Below are 12,887 nucleotides of genomic sequence, written 5' to 3' on the forward strand. Positions count from 1 at the left end.
TCTATATGCGCTCGCTCCTGCCCACAGAACGGCGGGAACAAAGGTACAGTGTGAATCGGGAAGACGCGGACAAGGTAGACGGTCAGGTCCGCCTGGCTGAAGGGCAGGGCGTGGGGAGCGGGGTTTATCTGAGGACAGTTTCAGAGAGGGCACGAGCGCTTCGTGCCGAGTTCGGAGACCAAGAAGCCCCTTCTTCAAAGATCCCTCTTCAGCTTCGCGCTGGCAGTGCATCTCTCAGGATGGGGCCGCCTGGCGGGCACGGTCCCCGGGAGGGGACACCCTGGGGCCAGTGCTGGGCGCCGCCGCCCGGAGCCCGAGCGCGGACCGGCGGGGGCGTGGTCGCCGGGCGGATAACGGGCTGCAGGGCGCCGCGGTCCGGGCCCCCGCCCGCGCCCAGCCCGGCCCCACGCCCCCTCCGCCCCGGCGGCCGAGCCGCAGACCGTGCGGGCGGGGCAGAGCGGGGCGGGGGCCGCGCGCGCCGGGAGGCTTTTTTTTTTTTTTTTTGTCAAACTTTGGCCACGTGAACCGCCCCCCATTCACTTTTGCGCCAATCCGGCGGCGCGGACGGATCCCGAGAGGGGCCAGGCTCCGCCGCCGCTGGGGCCCCTTCATAACGCGCCGTGCGTGACGTGAGGGGCTCCTGTTGCAATGGCGAGCTAAGCCGGAGGATGTGCAGCTGCGGCGGCGGCGCCGGCCACGAAGAGGACGGGGGCGGGCGCAGCGCTAGCGGAGCCGAGCCAGCCGAGAGACGCGGGCGGGGCGGGACGGGGGTGCGGACTCCGCTGCCACAGCCGTCGCCGTCGCGCTGGCCCCGCGCCCTCGCGCGCGAGCGGGAAGAGCCGCCGCCGCGTCGCGCTCGAGCCGCCACCGGCGCGCGCTGGGCATGGTCCCCTCTTAAAGGCGCAGGCCGAGGCGGTGGGGGTGGGCGTGCGGAACAAAGCGGCGGCGTGGGGCCTACGGACGGCTCGGGGGCCACGATGGGCGCGGCGGGCCCGCGGCGGCCGCGGCGCTGCCCGGGCCGGGCTTCGCGGCGCTAGGGCGGGCTGGCCTCCGCGGGCGGGGGCGGCGGGCTGAGGGCGCGCGGAGCCTGCGGCGGCGGCGGCAGCGGCGGCCCGGCGGGCAGAGCGGCACGGGCATGGCCGCGCGCGGCCGGCGCGCCTGGCTCAGCGTGCTGCTCGGGCTCGTGCTGGGCTTCGTGCTGGCCTCGCGGCTCGTCCTGCCCCGCGCCTCTGAGCTGAAGCGAGCGGGCCCGCGGCGCCGAGCCAGCCCCGAGGGCTGCCGGCCAGGGCAGGCGGCGGCGGCGGCTTCCCAGGCCGGCGGGGCGCGCGGGGCGCGCGGGGCGCAGCTCTGGCCTCACGGCCCGGCCTCGGATGGCGGCCCGCGCGACAGTAACTTTCTCTTCGTGGGAGTCATGACCGCCCAGAAATACCTGCAGACCCGCGCGGTGGCCGCCTACAGGTGAGTGAGTCCCTGCTGTCTGGACTCCGACTCCTGTATTCAGCATCCCGGTGGGCGGCCCTGCCGGTACTCTCTTGGCTTGAGCCTCTTCCTGCTTTCCAGACCGCAAGCTCCCGGGGTGCGTGTGGGATCGGGGTGCCCCTTGGGCTATGGTTGTCCGACATTGGAAACAGAGGTCAGAGGCGGGATGGTGAATGCGACGCCCACGAGTATGGGCTTTGGGGTCAGGTGGACCAGGTTGGCTCCCGTGGGTGTGGTCCTCAGCCTGACTTTGTGTAAGGCACTTCAGCTTTCTCCGTCCAAGCCGCCTTCTTTGTGAAGTAGGTCTGACTGAACATACCTCCCTCGAAAGGTTGTTGGAAAACTCTTAAGACGCAGTATCTGTGATAGTAGTGGCAGTGATGGTTATCGTTTGATTCTCTGAAATAGGTACCTTTGCTCTTGCAGAGCGAGAGGGGAGGTAAGTTAATGTAGTTAGAGCTCTAACATAGCATACTTGTAGATATCAAGGGGCTGCCAGCTACACACTCGATCCCACCAGTCTGTTGAGTTAATGGAAAGAGAACCTTGGGAAAAGTAGTTCTTGGCCCATGGTAGATTCGGGCTTAACTATCTCCGTTTGGGGATGTGTGTGTGTTATCCAGTATCTGGGTCCTTGTTGGCCATATGAGTCATAAAAGTGACTGGAATCATGTTCAGGATTAACAGAGGGATTAACCAAAGTAACCTTTAGAAGGGCGATGATTTTGGAATGGCAGATTTGTGCTGGAGTGAATTTGAGGTAGGAGAAGGGTGTGGATCCAGTAAAGGGATTTAATGGAACCTTGTATGTGTGAACTACAGAAATGCTCTCCATGTGGAGAAGATTTGGGATTCATTCAGCCACAGAACAAACCAACGCAGGGAGGTCCTCTGAGAAGGAACTTTAGAGCCCTCAGCGCTGAGCAAGGCCAAGCTGGTTGCTCTTGGTTCTTTTTTTCCTTTTTTTTTAAAGATTTTATTTATTTATTTGACAGACAGAGAACACAAGTAGGCAGAGAGGCAGGCAGAGAGAGAGAGAGGAGGAAGCAGGCTTCCTGCTGAGCAGAGAGCCCCGATGCAGGGCTCAATCCCAGGACTCTGAGATCATGACCTGAGCCGAAGGCAGAAGCTTTAACCCACTGAGCCAACCAGGTGCCCTGGTTGCTATTGGTTCTTAATTTATAACCAATCCTTTGCAACTTTGGCTTTTAAATTTAATCCTGGTCTAAATGTGCAGGCATTAGATATGAGGGGAAAAACATATATGGATCTTTATTCCTCTAAGGGAAGAAGTACAAGATTGAAAAAGAAGACAAAGAGCAATGGAGAATGTCAGCACTCTCAGTGCATTGACTCCCCATTCCTGCATCTTTCTGTGAGGATCATATTTAAGTCCAGAGCCTAGGTTCTGCCGGGAAGGATACTGAGTGCCTGAAAAACCTTAGAATGTAGTCACTTAGTATAGAATTAGACTGTGTTAGTGATTTAGGAGTCCCCAGGTGAAGATTTACTCCCAGATCTTCCATGAATTACCTGGAATTTTATGCAGATGGTTCTTTTTGCCAAGACAAATGGCTACATCTGAAATCAGGGATGGGCTGTATAAATTGTTCAGAGAATGGTTTTGAAATGTAAGCCCACATGACTGCCATTGGGTGACAAGCCCTGCGAACTTGCAACTCTGGAGATGATTATCAAAGTAGTTTGGACAAATATTATATTGCCCACCAAACAGATATATTTTCATGGATTCAGAGTCAGTATAGACAAACCAGTAGGGGTCCTGGTACACCAGCAGTACTCAGAAAATGTAACACAAACTGGACCTACTCTTCTACACTTGGAGATGATCTTTTCCCTAAGCCCACGCTTGACACTCTGACTTTTGGTCTCCTTTTCCAAGTCTCCTACCTCATCTTTTTTGGATGCAGGATTTTTATCTCATTGTTTATTTTCTTTTGGACACTTAATGGAAAGTAGAAACACAATTTGCCATCTGGCCCCAGTTCTTCCTCCTTTGTGACAACTCTGCCTTTCTGATAAAGGGAAAACCCTTATGAGGAAACAGTTTATCCTACCCAGGCATCTGTCAGCTTTCCTGCAGCTCTTTCATCTTTTGATCTCAAAAAGTCCCATTACTTGAAGCTTGGGGGTGGACTTAGCTTTCCCATTAAGATCCTCTGCCTCAAGCCTCTGTTTAGGCCATTTGCAGGAGATGGCCCAATACAGTTTTAGTCTTAAGGAACTTTGGGGGAAGGCCTGAATTGGGATGGAAGTTACAGTGTGTAACTTATGATTATGGCTCTGCTGTGCTTTGCAACCCAGGCCGAAACTCCATACTCAGCTCTTAAAACGGAAGTTGCACGCCGTTTGGCATAAAAGTCTGTTTGAATCTTAACAGGTAGAACTGTAGTTTGGCACTGGGTGTGCTCAGTTCTAACTTCTCTCCTAAGAGGCAAATTCATTCTATACCTTTAGAAAAATTTGAATGTTTTTTAGTCTAATTTTTTTTTCTTTTCAAAGAAAATTAGTTTGGCTTTATGGATGTAAGGAGATGCTGGCATTTTTAGTAATCTTATGCTAAGGTACTGAAAATATCAGAATTTAGGTCTGGCTACTAGTAATTGTTCGAGGTCCAGAAGGGAAATCTAAAGCCTTTGGGAAATTCAATGAGCTATGCCTGTCTGCACTAAAGTTAGTGCATTTTAATGATGGAACAGCCCCATCATTGCAGACGTGTACTTTCTCGACCTGCCAAATGCTTGAAGTGGGGAGAAGGGCCACCAAGGAATGTTAGCAGTGCAGCAACGGCTGATAGCATGCAAGAAACAGCTCATATATATATATATATATATATATATATATATATATATATATATATATATATATAATTTATTTATTTATTTGACAGAGAGAGACAGCCAGAGATGGAACACAAGCAGCAGGGAGAGAGAGAGAGAAGCAGGCTTCCTGCTGAGAAGGGAGCCCGCTGAGCAGGGAATCTCCTTCGGGACTTGATCCCAGGACCCTGGGGTCATGACCTGAGCCAAAGGCAAAGGCTTACCTACTGAGCCACCCAGGTGCCCCAAGAAACAGCTTTTAAAAACCAGGCACAACAAACCTCAAAGTGTAGCTGATCAGAGTCTGACCAGGGCTAGTTTCTTCCATAGGCCCTGAGCAGACACCATAGCTGTTAAGTTCATAGGAGTGATCCTGGTTCCTAAAAGTACTCAGTTACACTTAAGATTCATCCCTTTATTCAACAAATACATACATGGGTCCTCTGTGTCGGGACTCTGTCGAGGACACAATGGTGAAGATGCTTGTTCTCATGGCGCTTCTGTATTAGTGGGAACCAAGATGCTGAAAGAGTTAATGATGGGCACTATGGAGAAAATAAAACGGTAAGGAAAGAGTGGGGTGGTGTCTAGAGAACTTAGGATTTGGGCTGCAGTCTGGTGGTGAGGAACTTGTTGTGTGAGTATCACTGAGGAGCAGGGGAGCAGAGGGAAGAGCTGATAGGTTACAGACAACAACCACCTTGGAAGGGAATAAAAGAAGGGAAATAAAAGAAAGCAGATGAGGCCTGATAATGTCTGGTCTCCTGGAATTTTTCCTAGGTGAATTAGAAAGCCTTCGGAGGGTTTAGACAGGAAAGGGAGGTGATGGCGTTATGTTCTAAAAGTTAATTCTGCCCATTGTGTGGAGATCGGATTGTAGAGAAGCAGGGAGATTTTAGGAGGTGGTCTGGCTGGAGGTGGGGGTGGCAGGGGGCGGCTGTGGTGGCTGTGGCCATGGAAAGATGTGGAGAATTCCAGGGGATCTGCTGGAGCAGAGCTCAGATGTGCTGACTGAACGTGGGTTGAGTGGTGAGGCATCAATAGTGCCTTCCAGGGTCTTGCCTTGAAAGACAAGTGTGAGTGGTTGTATTACTTACTGAGCTGGGTAAGGACGTGAGTCAACAGGTCTGGTTTTGCACAGGAAAAGTTTGAAGAAGGCCTTTAGACATGCAGGTGGATGTATCCTTAGCTTTGTAAATGCAGTGAATTTATGAAGAGATTGAGAAAAGATTTACATCTGAGGTGGCTATGGTGCTGGAGCTCTGAAGCTTGCCGGAGGCCTCTGGGTTGCTGGGGTTCTGCAAACGCATCAGGAAAGTTGTTTGGACTCATCTACAGAGTATTTGTATTCTCGGTCATTTCACTTCGGAATGGTACCTGATTCCTCCAGAGGGATGTATTGTGCCAGGTAGTAACAGATCATCAGATCCCCTGTGTTCCTTGTGTCTTTTGTTACTAGCTACAGTTCATATTATTTCTGTATTTTTTCCTTTGTTCTTAGTTTGATAGAAATTCATGTAGTTCAGTTTTTACTTTTCTGATTTTGGGGTTCCCCCCACCCTTCCCTGTCCCAAGCTCAAAAAATTAATGCCCTGAAGAGATTTTTTTTTTTTAAAGATTTTTTTAATAATTTGAGAGGGAGAGGCAGAGAGATCACAAGCATGGGGAAAAGCAGAGGGAGAGGGAGAAGAGGGAGAAGCAGGCTCCCCGCCAACCTGGGAGCCCGATGTGGGGCTCCATTCCAGAACCTGGAGAACATGACCTGAGGTGAAGGCAGGCACTCAACCATCTGAGCCACCCAGGTGTCCTCCTGTAGAGATTTAAAAAGCAATATTTTTTTCCCCCTGATTCTAGAAAGGGTAGAAATCATCTCAATCTCATTTCCCCCCTAAACAGTACATTGTCTTAGCAGCATCTGTTTAATAAGCTCCCTTTTCCCTACCAGTATGAAATGCCATCTTCATCATACTCAAAATTCCTGGGTATGTTTTGGACTTCTTATTCTGTTCCAGTGATCTTTCCGTCTGTTCTTATGCCAGTACCACCCTTTGAAATTATTGGAAGTCGAATAATTTTTTAATATCCGGTAGACAAGTTCCTCTTTGTTCCTCTTCTGTTTCAAACATTTCTTGGCTACACTTACCTGTTCTTGCCGGGAGAGTTTTGATATCATTTGGATTTTCTTTTTAATTAATGGTTTGATAAAAAAGAGAAAACATGCATACTTTGCTTTTTAGTCCTTTCTTTTGCCCAGAACTCTAAGCTAATCCAACACCTTATATTTGTCTTGGTTTTTAGCTCCCCTGGGCTGAAGATGGGGAACCGTTTTGTTCTTTCTCCACTTTCTCAGAGGAAAGCGGTGGATGGTTTCCCTTCTTTGCCCTGGGAGTGATAAAGGGCACCATTAAAGATTAGCATCAGTCTGTAGGGAACTGTGGGAAGAAAGTTTGAGAAACACTAGCTGTAGCTATAGGAATCTTGTTGCAAGATGTTGTAGTAGTTAATGGCCTCTTCCGAATGCTTTCAGTGAAGGTACACTGTTCTTTTACGAACCTTAAGGAGCAAACCTGAGTCCCTTTTCTTACTCTTGAACTCAGTAAACCATGCTTATCTTGAAACAGTTTAGAGTAATACTTTCTCAGCTAGAATTCAGTTCGGCAAAAACTCACTGCCTTCTATAATCCAGATAACTGACCTGTAAATGAACTTTTGAGCACAACCCCTTTCACATTGTGAATTACCTGTCTAAGGTGACTGGAGGACTCTGCAAGCCCTGAACGTGAGTTTAGCTTTTTATGTCATGGTTCCAGATCTTGGTGCCCTCAAATAGTTAGAATATTGCAAGGATAGCTGTGGTTGTCAGCAGAAGTTTATACACGGTTGTGTTTTCATCACATGGCTAGTTTCACTTCCCTTTTCCCTTCATTAAGCTGCTCTGTATTGAAAACAGATTAATAGTTCTATCCTGGCAGGGTGTGTCTTCTAGGGAGGGAAAGAAATGGTAATACTGATGAGGAGGGCCTACAGGGTGCCTGAACCTTAACTGCTGTGGGGACACAGCACAAAGAGGCCTGCACTGATTATGAAGGGGATCAGGAAGGGCCTTGCCCACACACTCCTGCCCCCTTTCCCTCACTTTGTCTTGAAGGAGTTTTCAAGGCAGAGACAACAGATTCCTGGAAATGTGGAAGAGCAGGAAGTAGTGAAGGAACAAGGGGATTGTACATTTTGTGGCTGGGATCTGAAATTTAGCATTTCCTCTAGAATTTTTCAAAGGGATTTAAAGATGTACTCAAAGATCTATGCATGGAGTGGAAATTTGTTTTTTTCTTTTCTTTTTTTTTTTTTTTTCTAAAGATTTTATTTATATATCTGAGAAAGACACAGGGAAAGAGGGAACACAAGCAAGGGAGTGGGAGAGGGAGAAGCAGGCTTCCTGCTGAGCAGGGAGCCTGATGCGGGGCTCCATCCCAGGACCCTGGATGATGACCTGAGCCGAAGGCAGACACTTAATGACTAAGCCACCCAGGCGCCCGGAAATTTCAATGTCTTCGGTGTCCTGCATTAGGAACTGTGGACCATAATTGATTTTGCTGATTTATCCATATTGTGACCCGCTTCTCTAGCCACAAAAACGATGTGGCTGAAATATGTGTCCTGAAATGAAGAGCGATTCACAATATATTTAAATTAAGCAAGACTAGGGTATAAAATTATATTCTGGGTATGAAGCCACTCTTGTTTAAAATCAAAGAAAATAATCTGTATGTGTAGTATAGAAAAGAAAATGTGACAGAATGTATACAGAGTGATGTTCAGTGATTTTTCATATTCTTCTTGGCCCTTTTGAGTTTTTCTGCAGTGAACACTTACTTTGTAGTAAAGCTACAGAACTAGAGCATAAAAAAAAAAAAAAAAAGGAGGAGGAGAGGACAGCTCTTGGAAGGGAATGGAAGTGCAGTTTTGAGTGTGTTGAATTGTAGGTTCCTGCAACGGTGCTGGGCACAGGTGGTGCTCTGGGCTTGGGTCTGAGATCATTCTGGTTTCAGTAAGTAGCAGTTAATCCTGTCCTGATAAAGTATTCGGATACTGTAACTGTATTTACCTTAGTTCTGTAACTTCACAATTCCAGGTAGTGCTTGGGAGAATCAGGTGACAGAATTTTTAATGTGAGGGCCCTGGCTTCCACACACGAATGTAAATATTCAGTGTCTCCATCTGTCCTGCATGTGGATGGAATTGGGGGAACAAGAAATTTAGTTACGATTTAAAAGTAATGAAGCTCTCCCATCTACTCATCTTAACTAGGTGTCATTTCTAAAACCTCTGTAGCTGTGATATTTGTTCTGTAACCAAGTACCTTGGTTTGCGGATGATTAAAAAGAAGAAGGTATGGGGCTTCTGGGTGGCTCAGTCAGTTAAGTGTCTGCCTTTGGCTCAGGTCATGATCCTGGGGTCCTGGGATCGAGCCTCGCCTATGTGGAGCCTGCTTCTTCCTCTCCCTTTGCCCTCCCCTGCGAAATGGTTCCCCCTCTCCTCCCCCATCCAAATAAATAAATAAAAAGTTTTGTGGGTTTTTTTTAAAGGTGTATTCTGCTGATTTGGTGTCGACCCTGGGTTTGCAAACCCAGCACCTGAGGATTGTTGAAAATATATTTGTCCGTGGCATTAAAACAATTGCTTTGTAAGTTGAGCCTAGGTGTGAGGGCTGCTTTTGTGTTGGGATTTTCTTCTGTTTCCAGCCTACTGCTGGAAAGTGATCTGGCAGGATTTACAGTAGTGAAGGGACCCAAACGGAATGAGGCTTTCAGAAGCTACCTTCAGAGTAGAGTCTTCTGACTGACTTTCAACTAATCCAGCTCAGACTCTGAAGAGGTGTCCTCAGTGGACAGGTTTCTGCCAGGCAGACGCAGTGGAAGTGGCTGAAGTGGGTGTAAGGTTGCCCTCCTTTTCTGGGATGACTGTTTTCTCAGCCTCCTCAATGGAGGAGGGACTGCAAAGAAAACGTGGGTGATAACCTGGAAAAAAGTGTGCGGGATGAAGGCGGCAGCAGAGGCTTTGGAATCAGACCCCATTTGAGTTCTGGCCTCAACATTTATTAGCTCCATGATCACAGGAAGTTATTTACCTAGCCTTGCGCCCCAGTTTCCTCATCTGTGAAATGTGGGTAATGGTACCGCACACTGCATAGAATTGTCACAGGCTGAGTTTCTCATGCCCGCAGCGCAGTGCCCTGCACCAGGTGACTGCTTGGTTGAAGGGTGGCTGTGGGCTGCTGTTCAGCGGGTTGATACCAGGAAGTGCCTTGGTACAGGAGACTGACTTGCAAAAGCGGTCGGCCAAAGTGGGTTCAGGGTGGTTTTATTGTTTGTGTCGAAGAACACTTTTTGTTGCTGCTGTTTTTTGTGTGGCTTTGTTTGCTTAGATTTAAATTTGAAATGAATTTTGTTCATGTGTGATTAAGAATTAGTTGCATATTTACACTTTTAAATGTACGGTGGCAAAACAAACCATCTAAGGTCGCTCTCCAACATTTGAAGCTTTGGAAATGTATCATGAGACCAGAATTCGCCTTCTATTATTAACACTCTGAATTTTAATTCTTAGGTTTCAAAGAGGGCGTTTTTGTGGTCTGTGCTGAAGAGTATTTCCATTGTTTGCTGTGAACCTGGGCTCAAAGGACAGGTTGCTGGTAGCCTTTAATATCTTGGAACTGCCTCCTGGGCTAGTGCCCAGGCCATTGTTGAGGTGGGAAGCTGTAATCCACCCGGCAGGAGGAAAAAAGTCTTAATGCTTCTTTTCACCTTAGGCCCACTTTTTAGGATTAGTGGTAAAGAGTATAATTTGATTTGTCTTAAAAAAATTTTTTTTCCCACTGTTTTATGATTTCTGTTCTCTTTCCCCACCTACTTCCAAAAGAATTGAGATTGCTCACGTCATAAGTTTACGCAGTAAGGCAGTTAGAGACTTTAAAAGAGGAAGCCATGTATCCGGAAACCACATAAGAGGAAGAGAAACCAGCTCAGTACACTCCATCCTCATACCCGCACAGGACAGAGATAGTGGACTGAGTAATGCTTACAGCATCCGGCCCGAGGGCATTCCTTCAGCTCCAGGAGAGGCCTTGAGTTACCACTTGGTAGCCTTGGAAGACCTCTGAGTTTTCCCAAGGTCTGATCAAGTTCAAGTGCATGGCTGCTCTGACTGGCAGCAAAGAATTGCCCTCCATGTACTTTTTTGGGGTGGTGAGCTCAGACTGCTGCTCCATCAAACTTGTGCTTCCTATAAGGACACTCACTACCTGTGACTTCCTTTCCCTCCCCTGGACCCTGCGGGACAAGTTTCTGTCAGGTCTTAGTGTCTGGAATATCCCTCTTACTTAACCCTGAGCAGTGGGACAGAGTCCTGCAACATCTCTTGGTTGCCTGCTGGTTGGGACCCACCATTATCAGACAGAGAGACCATGTGATGGCAGTTGCCTTTAATTCCCATTATCTATCAGTTCTATAAGGAGAAAAAATGATGTTCTCCCTTCCATGACTCCAAATTCTGAGATGATTTGATCAATAGGAGTCCTTTCAAACTTACCACTATAACTGTCTGGTAATGTATTTAGTTGTTTTTTTGGAGAAATCACAGAAGATCTCCCCTTTTTACTTGTAAAAATTACTGTAGCTATTAAAATTTTAAAAATGTGAAAGTACTCAATCTCACTCCATTTTTCTTTTAGTTTTTGTCCATTGTGTAGAATAAAAAAATGTTTATTACAAAAGTAGCATTTTCTGATGTCAAATCTTTTCATTTCTGTGGATGCTTTCTAGCTTAAAGTTTTTTTCCAGATTTAAACAAAAAACAAAAAACTTTCCCCCCAGCTCTGACTATACTTATTTGTTGCAGAAAATTTAGAAAATGTAGAAAATATGAAGAAAATTAAATGTCTTCTGATCCTCCATCCAAAAATAACCACAGTAAACACTCTGGGGTAAAATTGTAAAATATTTTATTTTTGTATGTGTACTTTTGTTCCCTTAATAGTACACATCACAGGGATGTACCCTTGCCTGCTTGTTAAATTTACCCATGTATTATGAATGTGAACTTAGGATGGGAGTCACGCTGTGGATGCAGTTTTGTACACAAATGTATTTTATGTAGTTTTTCTTAAAATGATAACAGAAAGGAAGACTATGAAGTCCTGAGTCAGCAAAGGCATTCCTTAGCGAAGCTAATATTGTCCAGCTGCAGCACTTAACTGTGATTTAACTCGGTGTAGGGATAGTGTTTAGAGGCCCGGAGGAAAAGATGATAGCTTACTTGGCTCTCTCCAGTTTCAGTTGTTGTATCTGTGCTTTAGCAAGAGTTGGTTATCCGTGCATTGAAAATTGAGCTTGCTGGCAAGGACCTCTGCAAATGTTCTGTGGTTTCAATTAAGGGAGCATTCTTTGCTCCTGGTAACAAACTCGTCGATGGCAAAGTTGACATTTGCTTATGAAAATAAGGAGCTTGACCTGTTTCTGTCTCGGAAGGAGGGCCAGCTTGCTTCCTCAGCAGTGTCTCCTTTACTTCTTTTCCATCACTAAGGCACCCCGCCCCTCCCCCAGGTCCCCCAGGATGGTGAATCATGATTCCTGTTCCAGAACACTCGATCTTTCCTGAGCTCTTGAAGCCAAAGATATCCTCAATGAAAAGATCATACTTTCTTAAGGTTGGAGGATTTACAGAAACTTTTTGAGAGATTTCTCTCCAACCACCAGTCATTTAGAACAGAAAAGGGCAGCCTGAGGTTTTTCCCTGGGTTACCTAAAAAGGAAAAGATAATAATTGGGTGGAGTTACCATAAAACTGCAGAGAGGCTTTTAAGGATGGTTTGAGGTTAGATTGTCTGTTTTTAAAATTAATTGGTTTCTCTTCTTGGACAAATTACATGATTTCAAGTCATGGTATAGGCGTTAATCGCCTCAGCGAGGGTGGTTCTCGAGAGAGGCTGGCGCTTGCTGTCCGTGTCCTGTGTGCTGCAGCAGGTAGGAGCCCAGACGCAAAGGCACTCTGATGCTCGGGCTAATAGGAAGGATTCTGGCGTTTCAGAAGTGAAAACACTTTTAAAAGTTAAAGTCTCAGTAGGCTTCTACCCTAACGCTGTCTAAGATTGACAGTAAAGCGGAATTCTCCTAGATCGCTCGAGTGTCAGGTTTTTAGCCCGAAGTGTGAGGGGTGGCGTTTTCCATAATGTCTGCACACTGGTTGTCGTCCTGTAACTGATTGCAGCATGTTCAGCCCACACTCCCCTGTGCCCTTCATTTTCTCCTTCACTGTCTTACTTTATTTGCACACTCCTGGCTTCCCTAATAAGTCGCACTTACATAATGCTTTCTGCGTGCTGGGCAGACGTGAGCACTTTAGGTCGAAGAATCCACTGGCCCTCACAGCAACCCTATGAGGCAGGTAGTGTTATTATCCCCAGCTTACAGACAAGGAAGGGGAGGCACACTGTGCCTTATCCCAAAGTGGAGCCAGGACTCTCACCCCAGGAGCCTGATTCTAGAACTCACACTCTGAACCTGTGTGTTG

General features: G+C 47.2%; 1 protein-coding gene across 1 annotated transcript in view; it reads left to right on the plus strand.

The window, feature by feature from the left end:
• The first annotated feature begins 579 nt into the window (after positions 1-579).
• CHSY1 (chondroitin sulfate synthase 1) overlaps positions 580-12,887 on the plus strand; it is a 70,838-nt gene continuing 58,530 nt past the window's right edge. Inside the window, exon 1 of the mRNA XM_082736662.1 lies at positions 580-1,458. Within this exon, the coding sequence (XP_082592788.1) occupies positions 1,136-1,458 (323 nt within the window). The 5' untranslated portion in view covers positions 580-1,135. The remainder of the gene's footprint in view (positions 1,459-12,887) is intronic.

Source organism: Mustela nivalis, assembly GCF_964662115.1.
Source record: "Mustela nivalis genome assembly, chromosome: 6".
Lineage (NCBI taxonomy): Eukaryota > Metazoa > Chordata > Mammalia > Carnivora > Mustelidae > Mustela > Mustela nivalis.